The sequence below is a fragment of the Spea bombifrons genome, chromosome 9 (genome assembly GCF_027358695.1).
Source record: "Spea bombifrons isolate aSpeBom1 chromosome 9, aSpeBom1.2.pri, whole genome shotgun sequence".
Lineage (NCBI taxonomy): Eukaryota > Metazoa > Chordata > Amphibia > Anura > Pelobatidae > Spea > Spea bombifrons.
In genome coordinates, this window is record NC_071095.1 from 33,509,702 (window position 1) to 33,537,201 (window position 27,500).

Below are 27,500 nucleotides of genomic sequence, written 5' to 3' on the forward strand. Positions count from 1 at the left end.
GCCGCACTCCCCCCTGTGGGAAGTCCTGCCAAGGGATATTGTTAAAGCACATCGAGCAGACGTGGCGCTAGCGGAGGTTATTCACCGGCTGCGGCGATGCGCGTAAACATCTGTGCGATGTACTTAGACAATCTGCCGTGCCGTCCCTCCCCCCGTGGAAAGTGCTGGCAGGGGAGGCTGTCTCAGCGTATCGGAGAGTAGGATTCAGGTCTCCTGCAGCGCTGCGGGGGATCTGTATGCTAACACTGCCCGGCGCCTGGAACTACATGTCGAATTCCGCATTCCTGTGCTAAACCCCGAATGTAGGCCTCACCCCCACTTTAAAGACTTAAAGTGGGGGGGGGAATTCTGCCTATATTCGGGCAAATACAGTATTTGTTACAAAACCTGTAGATGTACGGGCTGCTTTTAAATACCTGCATTGCAGCATCCACAGAAGCCTCACAACTGAGACTAGCCATGGATCATGGCTAAAAAAAATGTCCACCGCCGAACCGATCAATCAAGATGGCAGCTGGTTAAAACAGAGCATAGGAAGCGATCATAGTTGGTTCCTCGAACAGGATCTTCTGTTTCATGTTTCTCACGTATCTATGTTCCCGGAACACATAATGTGGTCATCTTATTTGGCACTATTGCTTTGGCACCTGCGGGCGCGTGCCTGGAACTTAATGCTTATGTGACATCTGGTGTTATGGCATTAGGCCCCTCCCCCTTTAATTATCTGATTCAGCGTTATTGTGGGTTTAGGAGCTGCACCTGGAAGGTGCAGAGTTACACAGACACGGAGACTTTCGTCTACACTTCACATGATGCACTACGGGGGGATAACGCCTATATGTCTCTGTTTATATTTGACATTTTTTTTTAATGAGTATTGCATCTGAGCATGCGCCCCTCAGCTCACAATCCCTCAGCTCACAATCCCTGGCCTCAATATCTTCTCAATCCCTGTATTTAAGATTGCCTAATTCAGTGTACTTTTACGGATACGCATGAAGTTGCACACATACAATATCACTCTCCAATAAGCTTTTTATGTTGTGCCTCTAGGATGCTTTTACTATATGCCCCTTCGCATTGGACAGTGCTTTGTTTTTGCTGAGGTACGAATGTTCGGCCTAACTATAGATACCCTGTCTGTACTGCATTCCCTGCATACTTTGGTTCTAGTCAAGATCTAGTAATAGTCTCTCCTGCTAAGCATTGTAGTGCCAGCTCAGTTTCATGATGTAAAATAAGCTCTGTTGAAATCTACCTAACAAAGCAAAAATCTTTCAAAAGAAAGATCAGCTTTTTATTTCTCTTAATCTCTGCGCTTGCCATCACAAAAAAGCATGTTGTCACATTACCAAATTACTGCAGGCAAAGAAATTCCTCTACAAATGGAGTTTCCCAGTAAAACTATGCATCCACGTGAATCCCTCCACTAAAATCATCTACAAGCCAGAAGATTGCATGGCTCAGCTTTGAGAAGTTGTAGGAGGGTCATTGTACTATCTCCTCAACAGTGCCAGAGGCGTTCCCACCCCCTCACATAACAGAATGGGAAGTTTTATGAAAATTACCGTATTTGCTCGATTATAATATGATCTTGATTATAAGATGACCCCCCAAAATCTAAATATTAATTTAGGATAAAAACAAAAAGCCTGAATATAAGACTACCCTATAGGAAAAAGTTTTACTAGTAAATAGGGCTGCAACTAACGATTATTTTAATAATCGATTAATCGGCCGATTATTTTTTCGATTAATCGATTAATCGGATAAAAAAAAACAATATGCAAATTTTTCGTTTATTTAAAAGAATTTAATGAACTGGATGTTAAAAAACAACTTAAAATTTACATTAACATTCTTATTTTGTTATGATGTAATAAAAAACAATATTTTCAAAGTACAAGAACCCAAACACAATATTTATGAAACAAAATAACCCCAAACATTCTGAAAAGAGGTGGACTATTACTGTTCAAGAAACTTTGCCCCAGCACTTTGCACCCAGCACTTTGCACCCAGCACTTTGCACCCAGCCCTGGCACTTTGCACCCAGCACTTTGCACCCAGCACTTTGCCCCAGCCCTGGCACTTTGCATCCAGCACTTTGCACCCAGCATTCAGCACTTTGCACCAGCACTTTGCACCCAGCCCTGGCACTTTGCACCCAGCCCTGGCACTTTGCACCCAGCACTGGCACTTTGCACCCAGCACTTTGCACTGTGCCCCTGCACCCAGTCTCTAACTCTGCCCTGCACCCAGCCCTGCCCCCACACTCACACTCTGCCCTGCACCCACTCTGCCCTGCACCCACACTCACACCCTGCCCTGCATCCCCACCCCCACTCTGCCCTGCACCCAGTCTCCCACTCTGCTCTGCACCCACACTCACACCCTGCATCCCCACCCCCACTCTGCCCTGCACCCAGTCTCCTGCCCTGCACCCCCCACCCCCACTCTGCCCTGCACCCCCACCCCCACTCTGCCCTGCACCCCCACCCCCACTCTGCCCTGCACCCACACTCACGAACCGCTCTGTGCGAATGGAGCCACTCGCACAGAGCGAACCGCTCTGTGCGAATGGAGCCACTCGCACAGAGCGAACCGCTCTGTGCGAATGGAGCCACTCGCACAGAGCGAACCGCTCTGTGCGAATGGAGCCACTCGCACAGAGCGAACCGCTCTGTGCGAATGGAGCCACTCGCACAGAGCGAACCGCTCTGTGCGAATGGAGCCATTCGCACAGAGCGATTCGCTCTGTGCGAGTGGCTCTGTGCGATCCGTGCACATAGACATGAAGAATACTTACCTCCGGAACGCGTCACATCCGTCACGTAGCTAAAAGAAGGCGGAGACTGCAGAGCGTGTAGCAGAAGCGGGGAACGCTCGCGGAGGTAAGTAAAAGGAGCCGAGTGCTCCAACAACGAATTGATCACTCGATTAATCGATAACGGAAATCGTTATCGATGATTTCCGTTATCGATTATTATCGATTTTATCGATTCGTTGTTTCAGCTCTACTAGTAAATATTAATTCATGTAAAAAAAAAATCATATTTAATAAAAGCTATGATTGAGAAAAATATATATTTTTTTATTTGCCAACCTGCCCCCCCAGTTATGCACATCTGCCCCCAAGGTTGCCACTCTGCCCCAGAAATGCCTTATACCCCCTATTTGCCATTCTGCCCCATGATGTGCCTTTTAACCCTCTATATGCCACTCTGCCTCCAGAAATGTCTTATACCCTCCTATATGCCACTCTGCCCATGATATGCCTTTTAACCCCCTATATGCCAGAGTGGCATATAGGGGGTTAAAATGCATTTCTGGAGGTGCTAACAGCAATCCCACTCCTATCAAGCCAAGGCAGCCACTACATGCTGGAACCTGGGGATGATAGGAGTGTGAGTACAGCCTCCCTATGCCATGCTACCACCACCACCCCCCTTACACATCCATGCTATCACACACACACACACTCATTCACAAACATTTAAATACTCATTCATTCCATTAATCACCTGAACTGCAGATCTCTCACTCGAAGACTTCTGCAGGGGCCTGGCTGTGCGAGCAACGTCTCTGGCCCCGCCCCCAGAGGAAGGAGGGGGAGGCAGAATTATGTGACACTTTGCTACTCGCGACCAAAGCACCGGTAAGCAGCCTGGCCCCAGCGGATATTTTTTTGAGGTCTGATTAGAAGATGGCCTCGATTATAAGACGAGGGGTATTTTTCAGAGCATTTGCTCTGAAAAAATCCTTGTCTTATAATCGAGCAAATATTGCTCGATATTGTTAAAGCACATCGAGCAGACGTGGCGCTAGCGGAGGTTATTCACCGGCTGCGGCGATGCGCGTAAACATCTGTGCGATGTACTTAGACAATCTGCCGTGCCGTCCCTCCCCCCGTGGAAAGTGCTGGCAGGGGAGGCTGTCTCAGCGTATCGGAGAGTAGGATTCAGGTCTCCTGCAGCGCTGCGGGGGATCTGTATGCTAACACTGCCCGGCGCCTGGAACTACATGTCGAATTCCGCATTCCTGTGCTAAACCCCGAATGTAGGCCTCACCCCCACTTTAAAGACTTAAAGTGGGGGGGGGAATTCTGCCTATATTCGGGCAAATACAGTATTTGTTACAAAACCTGTAGATGTACGGGCTGCTTTTAAATACCTGCATTGCAGCATCCACAGAAGCCTCACAACTGAGACTAGCCATGGATCATGGCTAAAAAAAATGTCCACCGCCGAACCGATCAATCAAGATGGCAGCTGGTTAAAACAGAGCATAGGAAGCGATCATAGTTGGTTCCTCGAACAGGATCTTCTGTTTCATGTTTCTCACGTATCTATGTTCCCGGAACACATAATGTGGTCATCTTATTTGGCACTATTGCTTTGGCACCTGCGGGCGCGTGCCTGGAACTTAATGCTTATGTGACATCTGGTGTTATGGCATTAGGCCCCTCCCCCTTTAATTATCTGATTCAGCGTTATTGTGGGTTTAGGAGCTGCACCTGGAAGGTGCAGAGTTACACAGACACGGAGACTTTCGTCTACACTTCACATGATGCACTACGGGGGGATAACGCCTATATGTCTCTGTTTATATTTGACATTTTTTTTTAATGAGTATTGCATCTGAGCATGCGCCCCTCAGCTCACAATCCCTCAGCTCACAATCCCTGGCCTCAATATCTTCTCAATCCCTGTATTTAAGATTGCCTAATTCAGTGTACTTTTACGGATACGCATGAAGTTGCACACATACAATATCACTCTCCAATAAGCTTTTTATGTTGTGCCTCTAGGATGCTTTTACTATATGCCCCTTCGCATTGGACAGTGCTTTGTTTTTGCTGAGGTACGAATGTTCGGCCTAACTATAGATACCCTGTCTGTACTGCATTCCCTGCATACTTTGGTTCTAGTCAAGATCTAGTAATAGTCTCTCCTGCTAAGCATTGTAGTGCCAGCTCAGTTTCATGATGTAAAATAAGCTCTGTTGAAATCTACCTAACAAAGCAAAAATCTTTCAAAAGAAAGATCAGCTTTTTATTTCTCTTAATCTCTGCGCTTGCCATCACAAAAAAGCATGTTGTCACATTACCAAATTACTGCAGGCAAAGAAATTCCTCTACAAATGGAGTTTCCCAGTAAAACTATGCATCCACGTGAATCCCTCCACTAAAATCATCTACAAGCCAGAAGATTGCATGGCTCAGCTTTGAGAAGTTGTAGGAGGGTCATTGTACTATCTCCTCAACAGTGCCAGAGGCGTTCCCACCCCCTCACATAACAGAATGGGAAGTTTTATGAAAATTACCGTATTTGCTCGATTATAATATGATCTTGATTATAAGATGACCCCCCAAAATCTAAATATTAATTTAGGATAAAAACAAAAAGCCTGAATATAAGACTACCCTATAGGAAAAAGTTTTACTAGTAAATAGGGCTGCAACTAACGATTATTTTAATAATCGATTAATCGGCCGATTATTTTTTCGATTAATCGATTAATCGGATAAAAAAAAACAATATGCAAATTTTTCGTTTATTTAAAAGAATTTAATGAACTGGATGTTAAAAAACAACTTAAAATTTACATTAACATTCTTATTTTGTTATGATGTAATAAAAAACAATATTTTCAAAGTACAAGAACCCAAACACAATATTTATGAAACAAAATAACCCCAAACATTCTGAAAAGAGGTGGACTATTACTGTTCAAGAAACTTTGCCCCAGCACTTTGCACCCAGCACTTTGCACCCAGCACTTTGCACCCAGCCCTGGCACTTTGCACCCAGCACTTTGCACCCAGCACTTTGCCCCAGCCCTGGCACTTTGCATCCAGCACTTTGCACCCAGCATTCAGCACTTTGCACCAGCACTTTGCACCCAGCCCTGGCACTTTGCACCCAGCCCTGGCACTTTGCACCCAGCACTGGCACTTTGCACCCAGCACTTTGCACTGTGCCCCTGCACCCAGTCTCTAACTCTGCCCTGCACCCAGCCCTGCCCCCACACTCACACTCTGCCCTGCACCCACTCTGCCCTGCACCCACACTCACACCCTGCCCTGCATCCCCACCCCCACTCTGCCCTGCACCCAGTCTCCCACTCTGCTCTGCACCCACACTCACACCCTGCATCCCCACCCCCACTCTGCCCTGCACCCAGTCTCCTGCCCTGCACCCCCCACCCCCACTCTGCCCTGCACCCCCACCCCCACTCTGCCCTGCACCCCCACCCCCACTCTGCCCTGCACCCACACTCACGAACCGCTCTGTGCGAATGGAGCCACTCGCACAGAGCGAACCGCTCTGTGCGAATGGAGCCACTCGCACAGAGCGAACCGCTCTGTGCGAATGGAGCCACTCGCACAGAGCGAACCGCTCTGTGCGAATGGAGCCACTCGCACAGAGCGAACCGCTCTGTGCGAATGGAGCCACTCGCACAGAGCGAACCGCTCTGTGCGAATGGAGCCATTCGCACAGAGCGATTCGCTCTGTGCGAGTGGCTCTGTGCGATCCGTGCACATAGACATGAAGAATACTTACCTCCGGAACGCGTCACATCCGTCACGTAGCTAAAAGAAGGCGGAGACTGCAGAGCGTGTAGCAGAAGCGGGGAACGCTCGCGGAGGTAAGTAAAAGGAGCCGAGTGCTCCAACAACGAATTGATCACTCGATTAATCGATAACGGAAATCGTTATCGATGATTTCCGTTATCGATTATTATCGATTTTATCGATTCGTTGTTTCAGCTCTACTAGTAAATATTAATTCATGTAAAAAAAAAATCATATTTAATAAAAGCTATGATTGAGAAAAATATATATTTTTTTATTTGCCAACCTGCCCCCCCAGTTATGCACATCTGCCCCCAAGGTTGCCACTCTGCCCCAGAAATGCCTTATACCCCCTATTTGCCATTCTGCCCCATGATGTGCCTTTTAACCCTCTATATGCCACTCTGCCTCCAGAAATGTCTTATACCCTCCTATATGCCACTCTGCCCATGATATGCCTTTTAACCCCCTATATGCCAGAGTGGCATATAGGGGGTTAAAATGCATTTCTGGAGGTGCTAACAGCAATCCCACTCCTATCAAGCCAAGGCAGCCACTACATGCTGGAACCTGGGGATGATAGGAGTGTGAGTACAGCCTCCCTATGCCATGCTACCACCACCACCCCCCTTACACATCCATGCTATCACACACACACACACTCATTCACAAACATTTAAATACTCATTCATTCCATTAATCACCTGAACTGCAGATCTCTCACTCGAAGACTTCTGCAGGGGCCTGGCTGTGCGAGCAACGTCTCTGGCCCCGCCCCCAGAGGAAGGAGGGGGAGGCAGAATTATGTGACACTTTGCTACTCGCGACCAAAGCACCGGTAAGCAGCCTGGCCCCAGCGGATATTTTTTTGAGGTCTGATTAGAAGATGGCCTCGATTATAAGACGAGGGGTATTTTTCAGAGCATTTGCTCTGAAAAAATCCTTGTCTTATAATCGAGCAAATATGGTAATATATTTGATTTTAACATTATCAATTTTAGCAGTTAGTTGTTGCAGCCCTACATTTACTGCTATTCACACTTGGGAGTTCTACTAGTATATCTCTCTGCCGAAGTAGTCCCTCCTCTTTGGGCACTTGTGGCCCACATATATATACACACTTTCTGACTCATTTTGATATTCAGTGTCCTCTCCAGTTCTTTCTGCTGGACACAGTTATACATACATTTTCCCCCTTTCTTTTGTGTCTCTCATCCCTGGGCACATGTGGCATACACATTTACACACGCACATATTTACACATTGTTTGCGCTTTCTAGTTGGTACTATGTGCATTTTTTGTCTTTCCTCTCCCCATAATGAGTCTCACAGCCCTGACTATTAATGCCAAAGGCCTTAACACTCCCCCTAAACTACTGATGTTCTTTCGTGAGCTTAAATCTAGGAGAGATAGGGCAGATAAAGTGATGGTACAAGAGACACACTGGCTGAAAACTATTTTCATAATCGATTAGTTGGCCGATTATTTTTTCGATTAATCGTTTAATCGGATAAAAAAAATGAATGTAAATTTTTCATTTATTTAAAATAATTTAATAAACAAATGTTAAATACAAACAGCAGAATAAAAAAACTTTGATAAAATGCATTTCTTGTCTTTAATTCCCAACCAGCCCCCCCCCAATTTATGCACATTTGAGCTTGCCATGCTGCCTCCCCGACATGCCACGCCACTCTACCCCCACATATGCCACGCCACTCTACCACCACATATGCCACGCCACTCTACCCCCACTGTAGCCCCAGATATGCCTTATACCCCCAGATATGTCACTCCGTCCTCCCCAGATATGCTGTATACCCCTCAGATATCTCATAGTCCCCTCATAGTCACAGACCCGTTCGCATCACACTGACACCATACTTTTAAAAATAATCTTCACTGTCCCCAGGATTTAGATTCCCTTTAGTTTGTCCCCCTTTACCTCTAACTGCACTTTAAGTTAACTTTATTAAATTAATTAAATTAACCCTAAACATCCCATTAACCATAACTACCCCTAAATTAACCCTAAATACCCCATTAACCATAACGGCCCCTAAATTAACCCTAAACACCCCATTAACCATAACTACCCCTAAATTAACCCTAAATACCCCATCAACCACAACTGCCCCTAAATGAACCCTAAACACCCCATTAACCATAACAGCCCCTAAATTAACCCTAAACACACCATTAACCACAACTGCCCCAATTTGACCCTAAACACCCCATTAACCACAGCTGCCCATAAATTAACCCTAAACACCCCATTAACCATAACTGCCTCTAAATTAACCCCCACCTCCCTTAACGTTCAGCAGCCCAAATATTAATTTCATACTTAGTTAGATGAGTGTCACAGCCGTGTGGTTCTGGGAGAAGGAAGGGGCGGGCCCAGTTGTCACAGTGATTACAGGGAGGGACTGGTAAGTAGGAGCTGCTGCTATGAGTCACTGTAACATTATATAATGAGGGGTATTTTTCAGAGCTCTGGAAAAAAACCCTAATTTTATAATCAATAAAAATCGATTCAACTAATCGATAATGAAATTCATTGGCAATGATTTTCATGATCGATAATCGATTTTATCGATTAGTTGTTGCAGCCCTAAACATATCATGCTATGTCAGACAGTAAGACAGCTGGGGTGGCTCTGCTTATTCATAAAAATGTTCACTTTCAACTTCGCTCTAAGCCAGGGGTGTCCAAGATTTTTCTGCAGTGGGCCACTTCATCAGAATTGTATTCGTGCGAGGGCCGCACTCATTTTTCACTGTGAGAAAATATGGCCTTTAATAAAATATACAGATTAAAATAAAGCAAATGACACAAAACCTTTACTTTTCCTCTCACCGATTTCTGGGCCTAGAAAGTTTTAGATTACAAATTCAGAATAATTAAAAATGAAATAGTTCTATTTATTTTGAAAATTCTGGACCAAAACATTAACGGTTCACTTAGCCAAAACCGAAAATGACCCCCCACCTTTAAAAATAATAATAAAAACTTACATTTTTAATAAAAGTAGGGTAACACACCACAATTGGACAAAAAAAATTAGCAATATGACTTGGCATGATAGGAGTGTGATTGCTAACAGCAATCACACTCCTATCATACCCAGGCAACCAGTACATGCTGGTACCTAGGCATGATGGGACTGTGCTTGTTGTGACTGCTGTTAGCAGTCACACTCCTATCATGCCAAGTCAGCCAGTACATGCTGGTAAGGCTGTAAGTGATGTGCAGACCCCATACTCCTGGCAGCATCCATACACAAGGGGGGCAGCTAGCTAGGTTTCAGCATGTACTGGCTGACTTGGCATGATAGGAGTGTGATTGCTAACATCAATCACAGTCCCATCGTGCCTAGGTTCCAGCACTTAAACATCCATGCTATGACACACTCACATTCGTTCATATATTCATTCACAGATTCATTCCCTCAGTCACGCATTCTCATTCAAACACCCTCTCCACCCCCTTACCTGCACTGCAGCTCCTCGATGCCGCTCACAGACTTCAGGAGGGGGCGCGGCCTCCCTCTGCGTTCTCTGGTACTGCACAGGGGAAGCAAGACTGGAGCAGAGTCATGTGATGTCATGTGAACTCTGCTGGGTTCCGCTTCCTCTATGCAGTACAAAAGACCCTCCCACAGGTAAGTAGCAGGGCTCTTGTTGTAGCAGGGCTCGAGGTGCGGCCCGCGTAAGATTGGTTACCCTGGCTGCCGATCTTACAGCAGATCTTAATTTATATGCATCCAATGTCAATCAATTGCTTTTTTGGAGAAGATCTTCCTCAAACGTAAAAAGGTCCAAGTGGGGAGTACGATTATTGGTGGAGATTTTAACCTTACCCCTCTGCCGAAGTTGGATTCCTCTGCTACAAGGATATCTAGATATCTGAAGGCACTTACGGAGCAATGTAACCAATTTCAATACCTTCTACATCGATGTAGAGTATATGATGCCTGGAGAGTTTTGCACCCTCTTGGAAGAGACTTTACATTTTATTCAAATCCCAATTGTAGTTACTCTCTAATTGATCACATTCTAGAAGATAAGTTGACCTTACAGTCTGTCCGCTCAGCCTCCATTGGCAATATATCATGGTCCCACCATGCGCCAGTTTGGATTTCTATCACATATAATGGCATAGATCTTCCTCCGCCAACCTGGAGATTGAATGAAAGTTTACTTCACGGGCCCCCCCACCTGTGCTGAAATTGTGGACTCCTTTGAAACAATTTTTTTTGTTGAGCTCGATGCCGGATCTGCTGCCTAGAACACTCTGGCCCACAAAGCGGTAATTTGAGGTCGCTTTATAAAGGTTGCCTCTCAGCATAAAAAGAAAAGGATGCACTCACTGTCTACCCTCACTGATAAGTTTTGAGTTTTGAGCTCACGGACAAATCCTCTTGGTCTCCTGCAACACATGCTGAACTGCAAGCAATAAAGGATGGAAAAAAAACAAAAAAAAAACTTCAACAAACTGAGTTGGCCTCGGGGCGGCTTCATCAGGCTTATTACTCCAAGGGTAATAAAGCGGACACTCTCTTAGCAAGAAAACTTCGGACCCATTCTTCCGCCGGCACGGGAGATTGTCCAAGCGCATCATGCAGACGTTCACCGGCGTTAACGACCTCCGCTGCCGGCACGTCTGCACGATGTGCTTTAACAATCTCCCTTGCCGGGAATTCCCACGGGCAATTATCAAAAGCATTCCTGTATGACTGGAGGTCTGATTACCTCTCGTATTTAGGAATAAGACTCACTAAATCTATCCACACTCTTGCTAAAGTGAATTACCAATACATTTGGCAGGCTATTAAAAGAGATCTCCAGAGATGGTCTAAGTTAGAATTGTCATGGACAGGTAGAATTGTCCCCTTCAAAATGAATTATCTACCAAAATTGCTTTATTTGTTTCAAACACTGCCCGTACCTGTATACCTACCTTCCTACGGGAAGTTCAGTCGATAGTATCTACCTTAATTTGGGCTAATAAAAAAGCATGGCTCTCGATTCGGCTTTTACAGCGCCCCAGGAAGTTAGGTGGCCTGGGGGTTCCTGATATTAAGAAATATTACCTTGTAGCTACCCTTGCACAGACTCTTCAACTATTTTCAGACTCTGCACAGGTGGCGTGGGTTGATCTTGACAATATTTTTGGATGTCCTTTGGTTTTATGGGATCTTCTCTGGCTCCTGTAATCGGTCCATCTGTAATGTCCGCCCAACCTTCCCTAGTCTTTTACCTAACATAAAACTGTCGTTGATCCTATGGGATAAATACAGATCACTCCTTGGTTTCCCATCCACATTAAACATGCCCCCATCACGTTTCTGCGCTCTCTCCTACCCTGGCTTGGCTCCTGGATGCAAGCTGGTATACAGTTGATAGGCCACCTTATTTCACAAGATCACGTTCGGTCTTTTCAAGGCTTGAGGACTGACTACTCCCTTCCCAATAAGGACTTTAAGTTTTTACAATTCTGCAACATTATCCAGAAATATTGGACCTTGTTTTGTTTATTCATTCTTTACCATGTTGTCAAGATCTGGGATGATGTCAGATGAGCTATGTACTGCTCTTTTTCTCTTGTTTTTGTCCATGTTCTTATTATCTAATACAATTCAATAAAATTTCAAGTGACGAAAAACAAAACAAAGAATCTAGAATCTAGAATCCCTAGTTGAAGCTTGTGTGCTACACAGTGTACAGGCAGCAGAAAAGGAATGTTCTTTGTGCGGCTTCACCACCTTTTGAACCCATCATAACAGCGACGCCATCAAAATTTACAAAGGTAAATGTCGGACCAGGCTGTTCTGGAGACCTCAGATGTTTCATATCCAGGGATAGGTTTTTAGACCTTTAACGGAGGCATCCAGCACACAAGGGCTACAAATGCTGTATAAGGTTTCCCTTTATTGACAACCCTCACCAGCACGGTTTCCTGTTCAAATCTGTGCTGTCATCTGCAACAAAATAGATAAATCTTGACTTTCTGACAATTTCTTTTGATGTCCCATCAAATTATTTCTGCTTCACGTTTCATGAGTTTTTCACGATTAGTGTAGTTTTAGTGTAGTTTTTCCCTAAATCCTCACCAGCCTTTATCATTGCTCGGCACAACATATCCGTGTCTGAAAGAGGCTTCCCCTGTTTTGCAACTAAGTATGCATTGTTAAAGAAAATAGTCTCTTCCTTTCTACCTCCTTTAGATTCTGTAGCGCTTTAACAATAATGCTGATTGAACTGCAGAACTGGCACTGCTAGTTGCTGTATGTGACGGAAGCCACCATCACTGGGACCGCTGGAGAAGCCTGACTGCCAGCCTCCTCCCTATTGACTATGGGCCCTGGGTTTGTAAAGGCTTCTGTGGCTACCCCCAGCAGTATCATCTCATCACTGGCTGAGGGGATTATCTCCAGCAGACAGCCAGGATCTGCAACCAGGGAGTGACCACCATTCTTTCAGTTTAATGTTGTATAAATCAGTCTCCCCCCTATTGTATTGTTAATCTCGTTACTGCCCCTGTTGTCTCTGGGAGGCAGATTAAGGGGGCGGTTTGTGTCCCAATATCTTGTTTTATGTTAATGTGTGTTTTGTTGGATATATCCAGTCCTGTGTGTGAGAAATAAATCAGTCTTCGTTTGGTTTTACCCTACACTGAGTCTCGGCTAGTGACTGGGGAACCGGGGAAAGTGTGTTGTCCCATGCTAAGGGAGCACAAGACAGCGGAGGTAGTCGCTCGGACTAACCAGCTCCGTGACACTGTACATGTGGATGTCTCAGACTTTATTTTCTTGTTTGAACCACGAACAGCATGCCACGTGAGCCTTGCTTGTTTTATGAGCTTTGATTGGTTCAATGAAAAACTTATCACGGTCACTTACAAAGAGTTTCCTACCTTGCTACGGTATTTTAGGCAAATTTAACAGTGCATCTTTTCTTCCCTCTGGCTCTCCTTCAAAACAAGCCAAGGCCAGGAATCGTTCCATTGAGGTTTAAATAATCTTTCTCTTCTCTGTATCATACTTTTTGTCTTTTAATACAGCAGTAGGATTTGGGCTTCTACTCTTGCAGGTGCTATGGCTTTGAGACACAGTCGCCGCATCTTGTTTGCTTCTTTTCTTGAATCCAAAATTAAGAAGACTTTGCAATGACATAACAATAAACTGTCACAAAGACTATGAAACCTGCTTTCTAGGCGAAATGGATTCTACCTCAACACTCCTGAGTTTTGCAGCCCATGAATCTGAAAAAATGACATTTGTTGAATTTTATATTTTTCCTAGGGGATCAGGGGTGGTACACTGGGAAGCAGGCACACGGGTGACACACTCGTGGGTAACAGAGTGGGAACAGGGGGTGACACTATTGGAAAAAATGCATTTCTTGTTTTTATTTTCTTTTTACTTGCCAATGCAAATGCTCTGAAAAATACCCCTTGTCTTATAATCGGGGTCGTCTTATAATCAGACCTCAAATAGGTCTGACTATGAGACTAAGATCCAGATCCCCCGCAGCGATGCAGGGGACCTGGATCCTCCTGTGTTATCCCCCCCCCAACTTACCGGTGCTTCTGAGTCCCCGGTCCTTAGTCCGGGCAGCGTGTAGAGCTCTACGCGATTCGCGTAGACAACTTCCGCTGCAGAGGGAGGGGGAGGGAGTGTTAAACGGAGGGCATAAGGCATTTCTGGAGGCAGAGTGCTCTGTGAAATGCCTTTTAACCCCCTTAATGCCACTCTTTCCTCTTTCCGCCACTCTGCCTCCTGAAATGCACTCTGCCCCATAATATGCCTTTTAACCCCTTAAATGCCAGAGTGGCTTATAGGGGTATAAGGCAATTCTGGAGGCAGAGTGGCACATATGGGGTCAAAAGGCATATCATGGGGCACAGTGGCATATAGAGGGTTAAAAGGCATATCATGGGGCACAGTGGCATATAGGGGGGTATAAAGCATTTCTGGGGCAGAGTGGCAAGCCTGGGGGCAGATGTGCATAACTGGGGGGGCAGGTTGTGAAAAAAGGAAATAAAAACAAAATATTTTTCTCAATCATAGTTTTTATTAACAAACAATTGTTCACATAGTTTACATTAATTAACATTTACTGGTAAAACTTTTTTCTTATAGGGTCGTCTTATATTCAGGCTTTTTCTTTTTTTCCTAAATTAATATTCAGATTTTGGGGGGTCGTCTTATACTCAGGGCCGTCTTATAATAGAGCAAATACGGTAGTTTATATGTGAATTAATATTTACTAGTAAAACTTTTTATTTATAGGGTAGTCTTATATTCAGGCTTTTTCTTTTTTTCCTAAATTAATATTCATTATGGGGGTCATCTAATAATCAAGCAAATACGGTATTTACACCAAAGAGATAAAAAAATGAAAAGAAGAAATTAACAGAAAACCTAACCTAACTACTCACTTGGAGGGTAAAGTAATGGTTTGTCTGTGTGCTCTGGCAAGCAAAGATAACTACGTACTTAAAATTAGATCTTGCCCCCTAGTAAGCACACTGACCAATTTCCTATCATTAAATTTATACTTTTTCAGTTCATCTCGTAGTTTCCAAGTCGGACCAAAAGTGGTATAACCAGAGGGAAGGTGTACCTACAGGAACCATTAATGACCTCCCATTTGTGTTGAGGAACTATACCAGTCCCAATAGTGAATTTTGATTGTGTTCTCTCTCCTGTGTTCGCCACAGAGATATAGTAATTGTTGCTTCTTGTAAATTATGAAATCCATAGAAATGTTGCACTTGCTACTTATGACTTAATACCATGAACTTCGCAACTTCTTCCAAGCGGCTTAAGTTGCACTAGCCATATTTGTATTCTTTTTGTATGGTGTGCTTTCCCCATTCTGAATATGCACAAGATGAGTTCTGATTAAAATTCTCATTGAATCTATGGGTTATTATTGATGTATGTTTTGGATATGACCCTGGAAGAAATGTTTTCCTGAGTGCTACCAGTCACTTAGCACATGAAAAAGAATCCACTATCTATGATGGGATCCAGGCATATGGTGGATTACTCAGCCAGTTTACATTGAAGCTAGACTTAGGGGCACCTCATCTATATCATTTCACTCCTTGCAGAGGGCCCTGGTTGGAGTCCCAGCTTCAAAAGAGAAATTCATGTTGTAAGACCTTTTGGCACCACATGCCTATACAATCAAATTAACCCCTCTCATGCTGAAGCTGGCCATACCATCTCTGCAAGGTAGCAAGTCCATGTATGTATTACATAAGTCGGTATGACACTATACATCTAAAAATGGTTTCAAAAGAAAGCTTCCTCTGTCCTTGAAAAAATAATATATAATTTGTGTGCGTTCACTAAAAATTAAAAAGGAGAATCATGGTAAAGGAAATTGAGTAAAAAAATGCTGCAAACTATTTTTGGGAGCATAACACACCCTCCATAAATAAGAGGTTAAATATATGTATTATGTGAACAGTTGGTGAAATTACTTTATACATTGTTTTCATAGTTAATAAAAAAGTTATTTGTGTAATTTTTTTCCCTTACAGTATTTTTTATAAAAGATTTATGTCTCCAATTTTAGATTGGGCGGGACTATATCTGCGTATAAAATTGTGCCAGATGAAATGGAAGATATTAAGGTATTGTATAATTCTCAAATCAAAACGAAATATAAAAATAAAAAGAAAATTGCATTTGCAGTGTTTTTTTACATACTGATTGGTTGCATCAGAAACTCTGAAAATGTTTATTCATTAACAGATGCACGTTCAGTGCTTTGATCACCGAACATTCTTTTTTCCTTACATCCTAGCTGCTTTCCTTGCCATTGTTATTCTTGTTGTACTGTGTAATGTATCTGCTTTCTACTTTCCAACAGTATTTTTCCCCTCAATGGAGCTCTGTTATGTTAAGGATGTTCATTTTACAGCACGCACTCAATATACTTATATTGTGTGCGTGTATATATCCATAAAAGGAGATTATACAGAATGTCTCAGAATGGATAGAAATTCCTTTCAGCAGGTTCTATCAGGGGATTAGGTGCAGAATTGCTGTTAAGGACTCTTAGAATATCTTGAAATAAAGACTGAATGCTGTTCTGGTGTAGGGGGTAGTGTCACAGACAGGGCTATTGGCCAAACTGTGATGTGGGAGCATGGCTGTAAACAGGATTATATGCCAACCAGACTTCCATTGCGTCTGACTTTCCCTTCAGGGCACCAAGCAACCACTGTCACGGTCAGGACTACTTTCCAAGCTGTGACTGTGTGGAGGGCATGGGCATGAAGGGGTTAATAGCACCAGGCCTCTGGATTTGCTAACCCCCTTAACCCCCAAATCCTGCCTGTATCCCCTCAGTCTGCCACCACTCATGATTTTGATACCGGGTTTGTGAGATATCCGATTTAAAATATCTATTTCTATACATATATCAATCCACCCCGACAAACATCTATCCTATCCCTAATTCACTACCATTTAGGGTGTAAGTTGCTTGTGCATTCCTTACCCTGAAGTGCATAACTTTGCATTTATCTAAATTTCATCTGCCATTTGTGTGCCCAGTCCCCCAGTCTATGTAAATCCCTCTGCAGTAAATATCCTGCTCACATTGTATTACTTTACAGAGTTTAGTGTAATCTGCAAACACGGAAACATGACTTTCAACGCCTGTTGCAAGGTCATTTATAAATATGTTGCATAAAATTGGTCCCAGGACAGAACCCGAGGAACGCCACTTCTGTTTTGTCCATCTTGAAAAAATACTTTGGACTAGAGCCCTGTGCTTTTTTAATCCCGCTCCAGCTGATTTTTTTTGTCCAGTCCCGCCCACTCCCGCAATGTAATCTATTTGGCAAAATACAAGTAGATTACATCCACTGCAACACCCTTCTACACTTCTACTTACTTCTTCATAGATCTAGAATAAGAATAAGAACCCATAGCCAGGGAAATTTTGGAGCTTGTTTGGTAGGTATCTGTAAAAAATGTGAAACAGCCTTAAGATAATATCTAAAAAAATTAATTAATTCTGAAGTATTGAGAGAGAGGGGGGGCATGATCATGGGGATGTGGAGGAAAAAAAACTCCCCACACTTTTCCTTTAATCTAATAGTGTTTATGCTTTGTTGGCATTCGTAGACCATTTCCTGGCCCTCCATCTAAACAAGTTATGAGTTCGGCCGTATGCTTTTTTTTTCTTTCTTAATCAGTTAAATAAATGAAAATTGTGGTGGTTGCATTATTTAGATTTTTTTTTTCCTTACCTGAGGTGACATTATTTTTTTTGCCAGGAATCACTGATAGACTGGTGTGATGAAAAAGAACTCAACTTAATTCTTACTACAGGAGGAACTGGATTTGCTCCAAGAGATGTAACACCGGAGGTGAGCATTTGTTCGTCACATTTACATAATAACCATGATACTTTTAAAATTAGTTTTAAGTAGGGCTGCAACAACGAATCGATAAAAACGATTTTCATTATCTATTAGTTGAATAGATTTTTATCGATTTATAAAATTAGCTTTTTCAGAGAAAATGCTCTGAAAAACTCCCCTCCTTCTATAATCCTGCCTCAAATAGAAATCTGATTATAACACTAGAATCCAGAACCCCCGCAGCACTGCAGGGGACCTGGATCCTCTCTGCCACCCAGTGAGGGTCTGTTGAAAACGCGCAGACATCCTCCGCTTCTCCCCTCCACTCTCACTGGGGCTTGTAGTACTGAACCCGGCATCACGTGACCTTCCGGTGCGGCTTCCATCATGGAAGCCCCAACGGAAGTGGAGGGGAGAAGCGGAGGCTGTCTGCGCACATCGCACAGACCCCCACTGGCTGCCAGAGAGGATCCAGCTCCCCTGCAGTGGATTTTGATTTAAGTGCGATGTGCGCAACCTCCGCTACTTCCCTTCACTTCAACCTGCCCCACCAGGGGTTAAATCAACAGAAGAGAAACGGGACAAATAAGCACCACTGGGTAAGCTAAGCCTGGAGTATTATCTTTATTTTTATGCTTATTTGCCCTGTGTTTCCTCTGTTGATGTATTAACCCCTGGTGGGGCAGGTAGAATTTTTTCGGGATCTATTAATTACGTGCATTCTTTAATTTGTGTTTTTTATTTTTTGATTGCTGTAATATTTGGTTGTTTGCATTGTCCATATATTTATATATATTTATACTGTATTGTGTATTATCTATATTTATTAAAGCATATATTTTTATACCTGTTTTAGCGGTGTCAGTTTTTCTTATATCAGGGAGGTATAAGGCATATCAGGGGGGCACAGTAGTATAAAGGGGCTATAGGGCATATTCGGGGGCACAGTGGCAAATAGGGGGTATAAGGCACATCAGGGGGACACAGTGGCATATCGGGGGTATAAAGCATATCAGGGGGCACAGTGGCATCTCAGTGGCATATAGGGGGTAAAAGACATATCAGGGGCATTGTGGCATATGGGGGGTATAAGGCATATCAGGGGGCACAGTGGCATATAGGGGGCTATAAGGAAAATTAGGGAACAGAGTGGCATATAGGGGGCTATAAGACATATCAGGGGTAAAAGGCATATCAGGGGACAGAGTGGCATATAGGAGGGTATAAGGCGTATATGGGGGCAGGGTGGCATATTGGAGGGTATAAGGCATTCCTGGGGTAGAGTGGCAAGCTGGGAGTGAGATGTGCATAACTTGGGGCAGGTTGGCAAATAAAAGAAAATATAAATATGAAAAAATAGTTTACATGAATATTAATAATAATTAATTATTATGTCAGTAAAATAAGGCGGATAGAGAAATGATATTGTGATAAAGAGAAAACAGTGTAAATGACTCATCTTGATGTAAATTATAAGTTAATTTAAATAAATGAAAACTTTGCCCTAGTTTTAAGAAAACAACTTCCTAGCACAATCTAAGGTATTGAGAGTATTAATTCGATCATCAAAGGTCTTTAAGATTATTGTTGAATGTTTTTACTTACATGAAAAATAACCAAAGAGTACCAAAAAAGAAGCTGATTCTCTGTAAATGGCACAGTAAATAAAGGTGCGTCTAAGTAGAGATGAGGAGGGTGGTAGAATTGAAAATAACAAAACAACTTTAATCCCTTAACCCCTGTGTGATGGGACAGTACCCCAACTGGGTACTCGCGCCAAATGTTGCTTCCTCCTGCCAGGACACCATTTCAGCACCAGACAGAACCAGCATTGTAGAGCTAAGGAGGGATGTCGCTGCACCGGAGCTCCGTTGGCACTGTGGCATGTTGGAACCTGGGTATGCCTGTGCATGATAGGAGTGTGATTGCTGTTGGCATGACAGCCAGTACATGCTGAAACCTAGCTTGCCCCCCTTGCGTATTGATGCTGCCAGCAGTATGGGGTTTGCACCACACTTACAGCCACCCTGTGCCATGCCCCCCCCCACATACGCAGGTCCCTTGCCAGGGAGGTTGCCCTGGCTGCAGATCTCACGCAGGCCACACCTCGAGGTCAGGCGGGCCGCATGTTGGACACCCCTGTTATAGGGCAATAAGTACAAGTAGCCCATTGCTTAGCCTATTTGGGTCAAATATGAATTTACAGCTCCTGGTGTACGTCACTGTCAAACACTTCAATATGTGTTGAGTAACATCTCCTGAGTACAGTGATATCACCCATCTATGTGTTTGTCGGGTTGTTTAGCACATTTGAGACAAGCGCAACTCAGTTTTTCAACTTGGAATTTTGACATGTTAAAAAGTCTGCCTCATGTCCTATTTGGGACATATTTGAAGCCAGCCACTTGAATTTACCCCATCAAGTCATATATTATATATTTTTGAAAAAAGACACCCCAGGGTAATTGAAATGCTGGTATTTTAACTCTTTCAATGCACATATTTTACCACTAGCCTTTTGTCAAAGTTTCCAGTAGTATTTTTTTGTGTGTGGATTTTTCCCACACACGTTTTTAGGCATGAATTTACAGCTCCTGGTATGTGGCACTTAACTGTGACGTGCCTCCCACACCTCCTCTACCCAAGAAACCACCAAACACCTAACGAAACCTCAGTTACAGTAACACTCAGTCCTAGATTTGGTTGCTCCTGTAACTGTGCGCCATCCACCTCAGCCATTGCATTCCACACAGACCCATCTCCTCCAAAAGTGTTCATGTACCGCCTTGCACCGGTTAAGGAAGTCTCATTCACCTTTAGACTTCACTCTCTCTCTCCATCTCTCCAAACAAACCTATTTTATTTAATTAATCTTTCTCATAACCCTAAACACCCTTCTCTGTCCACAGCAACTCCCTCACCTTCGAACTTTTCTGCTCAAGAGCTTGCCACCTACAAAATTGACACCAGTGACACCTCCATCTTCCCACCAACTGAAGCCCATGTAAACCAGCAAACTATTGCAAAAAGGCCTCAAAGCCTGCAATACACTCCTCCATCTTCCCAACAACAACAAATGAAATAGTTCTCCATCTTTCCAACAACAAGTGAAATTCGTTTCTATATATTAACCCCTTCGTGACAAAGGCTGATTTAACGTTTTGTACCCTTCGTGACAATGGCCGTTTTAACATTTCTGCTCTGCTCGTGTTTAGCTGTAATTTTCTTCTTTCCCGTTTACTGAACCCACACACATTATATATTGTTTTTTTTCAGGACATGAAGGGCTTTCTTTAGATGACATTGTTTTGATTGTATCATATTATTTACTATTAAAAAAAGTATAAAATATGGTGAAAAATTTAGAAAAAAAATGGCTGTTTCTAACTTTTAGTTGAAAAATCTTTTACTCATCTATAAAAGGTAATAAAAAAACCTGCTAAATAGATTCTACTATTTGTCCTGAGTTTAGAAATACCCAATGTTTTTATGTTTTTTTTGCTTTTTTTCTACACATTATGGGACAATAAGTACAGGTAGCGTTTTGCCATTTCAAAGACATTTTTTCCAAATCTGGTAATTCTTCCCCCCATGTGCCATTTTGGGTATATTTGAAGCCGGCCCATGCAATTTACCCCATCAAATCATATATTTTTGAAAACTAGACACCCCAGGGTATTTTAAATGCTGGTATTTTAACTCTTTGCATGCACACATTTTACCACCAGAATTCTTTCAAAGTTTGCAGTAGTATTTTTTTGTGTGTATTTTTCCCCCACACGCCTTTTTTGACCTCTTTTTGATCTGCCTACCGGAGGGATGAAGAAGTCGCCAAGCATCAAACAGTCCAAGTCCAAACTGTAGAGGTTTAAAAAAGAATTTCCGGACAGGTTTGGGCTAATGAGAGAGTTCTGTCCATATACGGATCCATCACCGAGTTAAAGTCCCCTCCAAGGAAAAGGCCACCTGGCGGAGCTGTAAGAAGCTCATTGAAAAACTGTGCAGTCGGGGGGGTTGCGTATACATTTACTATCGTAACTGGTTGGTCATTGATCAGTCTGTCCAACCGAAGTAATCTACCCTCGGGAACGGAAATTGAGTGAAGGGCTCGAAAATGTAGTCGTTTATGTATGAGAATGGATACACCATTGTGCTTATCTGACGCTGCAGAGTGGAAATGTGTAGGAAACTTTGGGTCCCAGAATTTAGGGATACTTGATTTACGGAAGTGGGTCTCCTGTGGAAGGATAATATCAGCTCTTGATCTAATATGGTGTTGGATTGCCATCCGATGTTTCTGTGGGGAAAGTAGGTCCTTTACATTGTGGAATACAATCTTCAGTCCTGTAAAGGACATGGACAGGGCACCCCACTACTGGGGATTCAAGACAGGACAATAAAGCACAGAGCTAACAAGACTAACCAGGCAACACATGACAAGAACACACAGAAACCACAGGACTAGCCTAGGACTACAAGATAACAATTGGAGATTCCGTCACATCTTATGGCCATAGTATGCTTAGCCCACCATTACGCCAAAGTACTCCAATGACGGTGGGTCCTAACGCTAAACCCTGCATATGAAAGTACTAATAAACTGAACATTGAAGCAATACACAAAACCAAGAAGGACACACCTTTATACTGCAGACTGAGACAAACAGAACACACGGGTGGGGCACACCTTATAAAGGAAATAGGAGCTGAAGCAAAGAGCAAGACTGGAATCATGGAATCAGAGATTCAGGACAGAACATATGGAAATCCAGAAATGGACCACAGCAAGACAGGGAAACAAAACAAATGCAGATCCGCAGCCTGGGTAGAGCATGACAGTATCCCCCCTCCGAATGAGCGGCCTCCGGACGCGAACAGGAACATCAACAGAAGGAAGGCCCGCTCTTTGAGAACTGAGGAAACAAGTCAACCCAGGAACCAGCATACTCAGGAGTCTGGAGACTCTGCAAACGGAGTCCTTCAACGACCAGCCTACTGCTTAGCAGACCAACTACCTCCAAGACAGGAATCAGCATATCTGACAGGGAAATGAGGAAGCTCTGTCTAGCAGATTTTCTGGGACGAGTGAAGGTACTCTCCACCACTTGACTGGTTGCGGTAATCTATAGCGATGGAACTCTGTCATTGCCTGGGGGAACTTCTCGTAGCCACCTTAAAGAGCGACCAACACTACCGCTTTGCTGCCTGCAATCACCACGTACGGATTCCCTGGTCAAGGTGCAGGTCCTCTACATGGCAGGGGAATAGGAACACAGTGGACTAGCTGCATGTGCTGCAGTCTCCACTCCGCGAACTCCCGCCCTTTTGCCTGTGGCCATATGTCATGTACCGGGTCCATACAGACGACTGTAATGACCCAGAGCGCCCAAAGATTGTGTTCAGAAGTTACAGTGCAGTAGCGCAGTTGGATAGGGCCTGGTGCAGGGCGACAGTTCTATCCCGGTGGCCATCTAGGATAGTGCAGCCACATACCAGTGCCCTGACATAGCAGCGGATGATGACAGAACAGAGCAGAACTTGAAGATATCCTGCAGGCATGAGACACAGCACTGGAAACATGTGCGGGATTCTGCAGGCTGGAAGTAGGGAAGCTAAGCAGAGTATATAGCAGAAACATAACAAGCAAGGGACAGGGAGACCAAGCAAGAAACATGACAAGACATACATATTACAGTGAACAAGACAAGGAATACTCAAGACCCAACATGAACAGAACAGGACACCCCTCTACCGGGGATTCAAGACAGGACACCCCTCTACTGGGGATTCAAGACAGGACAACAAAGCACAGAGCTAACAAGACTAACCAGGCAACACATGACAAGAATACTCAGAAATCACAGGACACCTTATAAAAACAGGAGCTGAAGCAAAGAGCAAGACTGGAATCAAGGAATCAGAGATTCAGGACAGAACATACGGAAATACAGAAATGGACCATAGCAAGACAGGGAAACAAAAGACATGCAGCTCCACAGCCTGGGGAGAGTGTGACATTAGTAGGGCTGAAACAACGAATCGATAATAATCGATAACGGAAATCGTTGTCGACGATTTCCGTTATCTATTAATCGAGTGATCGATTCGTTGTTGGAGCACTCGGCTCCTTTTACTTACCTCCGCGAGCGTTTCCCGGCTTCTGCTACGCGCTCTGCTGTCTCCGCCTTCTTTGAGCTTCAATTAAGAAAAGGATGTTTGTCCGCGTGTGAATAAAGTTTTCAACTTCTTGAAGCTTGAAAGTGGAACGAGTCCATAGCTGAGGTAAGTGATTCTCTATGTGTGAATGTCAGACTGGGTGACTGGGTGCAGGGCTGGGTGTTAGTGTGGGTGCAGGGTGGGGGTGGGGGTGTGGGTGCAGGGCAGGGTCGGGTCAGAGTGTGGGTGCAGGGTGGGGGTGATGCAGGGCAGAGTGTGGGTGCAGGGCAGAGTGGGAGACTGGGTGCAGGGCAGGGTGCAGGGCAGAGTTGGAGACTGGGTGCAGGGCAGGGTGGGGGTGTGGGTGCAGGTCAGGGTGTGGGTGCAGGGCAGAGTGTGGGTGCAGGGCAGAGTGTGGGTGCAGGGCAGGATGAGGTTGTGGGTGCAGGTCAGAGTGTGGGTGCTGGGCTGGGTGCAGGGCAGAGTGGGAGACTGGGTGACTGGGTGCAGGGCAGAGTGTGGGTGTGGGTGCAGGGCAGAGTGTGGGTGCAGGGCAGAGTGGGGGTGGGGGTGCAGGGCAGAGTGGGGGTGCAGGGCTGGGTACAGGGCAGAGTGGGAGACTGGGTGCAGGGTGGGGGTGCAGGGCAGAGTGTGGGGGCAGGGCAGGGTGGGGGGGCAGGGCTGGGTGCAGGGCAGAGTGGGGGTGGGGGTGCAGGGCTGGGTGCAGGGCAGAGTGGGAGACTGGGTGCAGGGCAGAGTGGGGGTGGGGGGGCAGGGTGGGGGTGCAGGGCTGGGTGCAGGGCAGAGTGGGGGTGGGGGTGCAGGGCAGAGTGGGAGACTGGGTGCAGGGTGGGGGTGAGGGTGTGGGTGCAGGGCAGAGTGTGGGTGCAGGGCTGGGTGCGAGACTGGGTGCAGGGCAGAGTGGGAGACTGGGTGCAGGGCAGGGTGTGAGTGTGGGTGCAGGGTGCTGGGTGCAGGGCAGAGTGGGGGTGTGGGTGCAGGGCCGGGGGCAACGTGCCGGGGCAAGGGGCAAAGTGAGTGGTTTAGGTATTAAAACTAGTTTTCTAAATATTGTGTTTGGGTTCTTGTACTTTGAAAATATTGGGTTTTTTTTATTACATCATAACAAAATAAGAATGTTACTGTGCATTTTAAGTTGTTTTTTAACATCCAGTTCATTAAATTTTAAATAAACGAAAAATTTGCATATTGTTTTTTTTTTATCCGATTAATCGAAAAAATAATCGGCCAACTAATCGATTATTAAAATAATCGTTAGTTGCAGCCCTAGACATTAGTAAAATATTTAAAAAATAAAAATGGTAACAATAAATTATTATACAGTGATGTTACCATCAGAGGAACCATCCAGTTCCAGCAAAATGTAGAAAAAAAAACCAAATTAGCGCTGTATCTTCCCATAAATCTTGACATGGAAAGAGTTAAAATAAAAGCATTTAAAATACCCAAGGGGTATCTAATTTTTTTAAAAAATGAATGCTTTAATGTGGTAAATTGGAGTGGCCAGGTTCAAAGATAGGGCATAGGCACAGACTGACCAAAATGGGGAAAAAAAAGCTCACTTCCCAAATGTGGCCTTTTAGCCTCCACCAGACAAACCCATGTATGGGTGGTATCACTGTAATCAAAAGAAGTTGCTGAACACATATTTGTACTTGTGCTTATTGCCCAATAACTTGCAGACAAAAGCAAAAAAAAGCCCATAAAAACATAGGGTTTTTTAAAACTCAGGACAAATAGTAGAATCTATTTATCAAGTATTTTCATTATGTTTTTTGGATATAAACTATTCTTCATATATAATAAAAGCTATGCGAAGAATGCATTTCTTGTTGTATTTCCTTTTATTTGCCAACCTGCCCCCCAGTTATGCCCATCTTACCACAGGCTTGCCAGTCTAACCCCCTGATATGGCTTATACCCCTATATGCCACTCTGCCCCTTGATATTCCTTATACCCCCATATATGCCTCTCTGCCCCCCTGCAGATATGCCTAATATCCCCCTATATGCCACTAACGCTAGCTGTCACTTTCGTTGGAGCTTATATGATCCATGGTGCTCCATAATAGAAGCCCCAGCAGAAGTGGGGGCAGTAGCGGAGGTTGTGTGCACGCATTAAACAGACACCCACTGGCTGTCAGAGAGGATCCAGGTCCCCTGCTGCTCTGGGGGTGTAACGATTGGATGAGGAGGACCCCCGGATGGCAGAGTGAGCCAGGCAAACAGGAACCAGGAGAGCAGGCATCTCTAAAATTAGGTCTCGCTTTTGAGATATTTGGTTAACAAAGGAGCAAGTGGACGTCTCCCCTTGCTCTAAGTGCTTTACCTGGGCATTAAATAATCATTTGTTTACCTTTTTAAATCTAAAACCTTTTTAATCTCCTTTAAATTAAAAATCAGTTGCCTACAACAGCCTCTTTCAGCTTTAACCCCTTCAATCCCAGGGGTTTTCGGTACCTCAAGTCCTGGAGCAATTTTGCTATTTTTGCGCTATGTCGGTTCAGCGATTATTCTCTTTACATAGGTACACTATTCACAAGAAAACTATATATTGTTTTTTCAAGGAGAGAGAGAGAGCTTTCTTTTGATACCATAGTTGGATGATTAGCTTAAAATTTAGAATGAGAAATTTAGTAAAAACTAGCTAAAATTGAAAAAAAAAACATTTTTTATTTTTTTATTTATTTTTTTTTTACCTCTGAATCCTCGCAAAAATAGGTAAAGTGATGGAAAATCCCCTCCGGGTTTATCAATTCGGGTGTCCTGATTTCAGAAATACCTAATTTAAATAGATTTTCCATACTTTCCCAGCACTTATAGGAAACAAACTAGAAGGTGTACATTTTTTTAGAATTTTTATGCTTATGGCTTAACAGGTTTAGGGATTGTGAACGGGGCCTGGAGGGATATACTGGGTAGATGTTGTGTTAAGGCAATGGGATGTAAGGGATTTTTTTTATTATCTTTTTCATATATTATATTTTTTTTGTATTTTTTATAAATATTTGTTTTTAAAAATATGGTTAGAGGTCTTTTTTTTTTTTTAATTATTGTTTATATTATTTTAATGATTTTTTTTTTAAAATAACCGTTTTTTTTTTCTTCTTTTTTCTGTTTCAACACGGGAGGAGGGTGAGAGACATGGTTTCTCACTCTCCTCCCCGTGACCCCCCTGCACCGATCACACTGTTATCTCTATGCAGGTCCTTACACACGTGCATAGAGATCGCAGTGTCTGTGCCTCATCGGAGGACAGGATATGCCCTGCAGGGTTACGTCAGCAATGACACAACCCGGAAGGGAATGCCCGATCTCGCGATCAGGCAGTTTAAAATGAAACAGCTTTC

At 43.9% G+C, this 27,500-nt stretch overlaps 1 protein-coding gene across 8 annotated transcripts in view; it reads left to right on the forward strand.

The window, feature by feature from the left end:
* Window positions 1–27,500, forward strand: part of GPHN (gephyrin) — a 330,342-nt gene that overhangs the window by 19,634 nt on the left and 283,208 nt on the right. For all 8 annotated transcript variants that reach the window (XM_053474851.1, XM_053474852.1, XM_053474856.1 and 5 more), the window contains exons 3-4: window positions 16,173–16,230; window positions 17,887–17,979. In XM_053474851.1, the coding sequence (XP_053330826.1) occupies window positions 16,173–16,230; window positions 17,887–17,979 (151 nt within the window). The remainder of the gene's footprint in view (window positions 1–16,172; window positions 16,231–17,886; window positions 17,980–27,500) is intronic.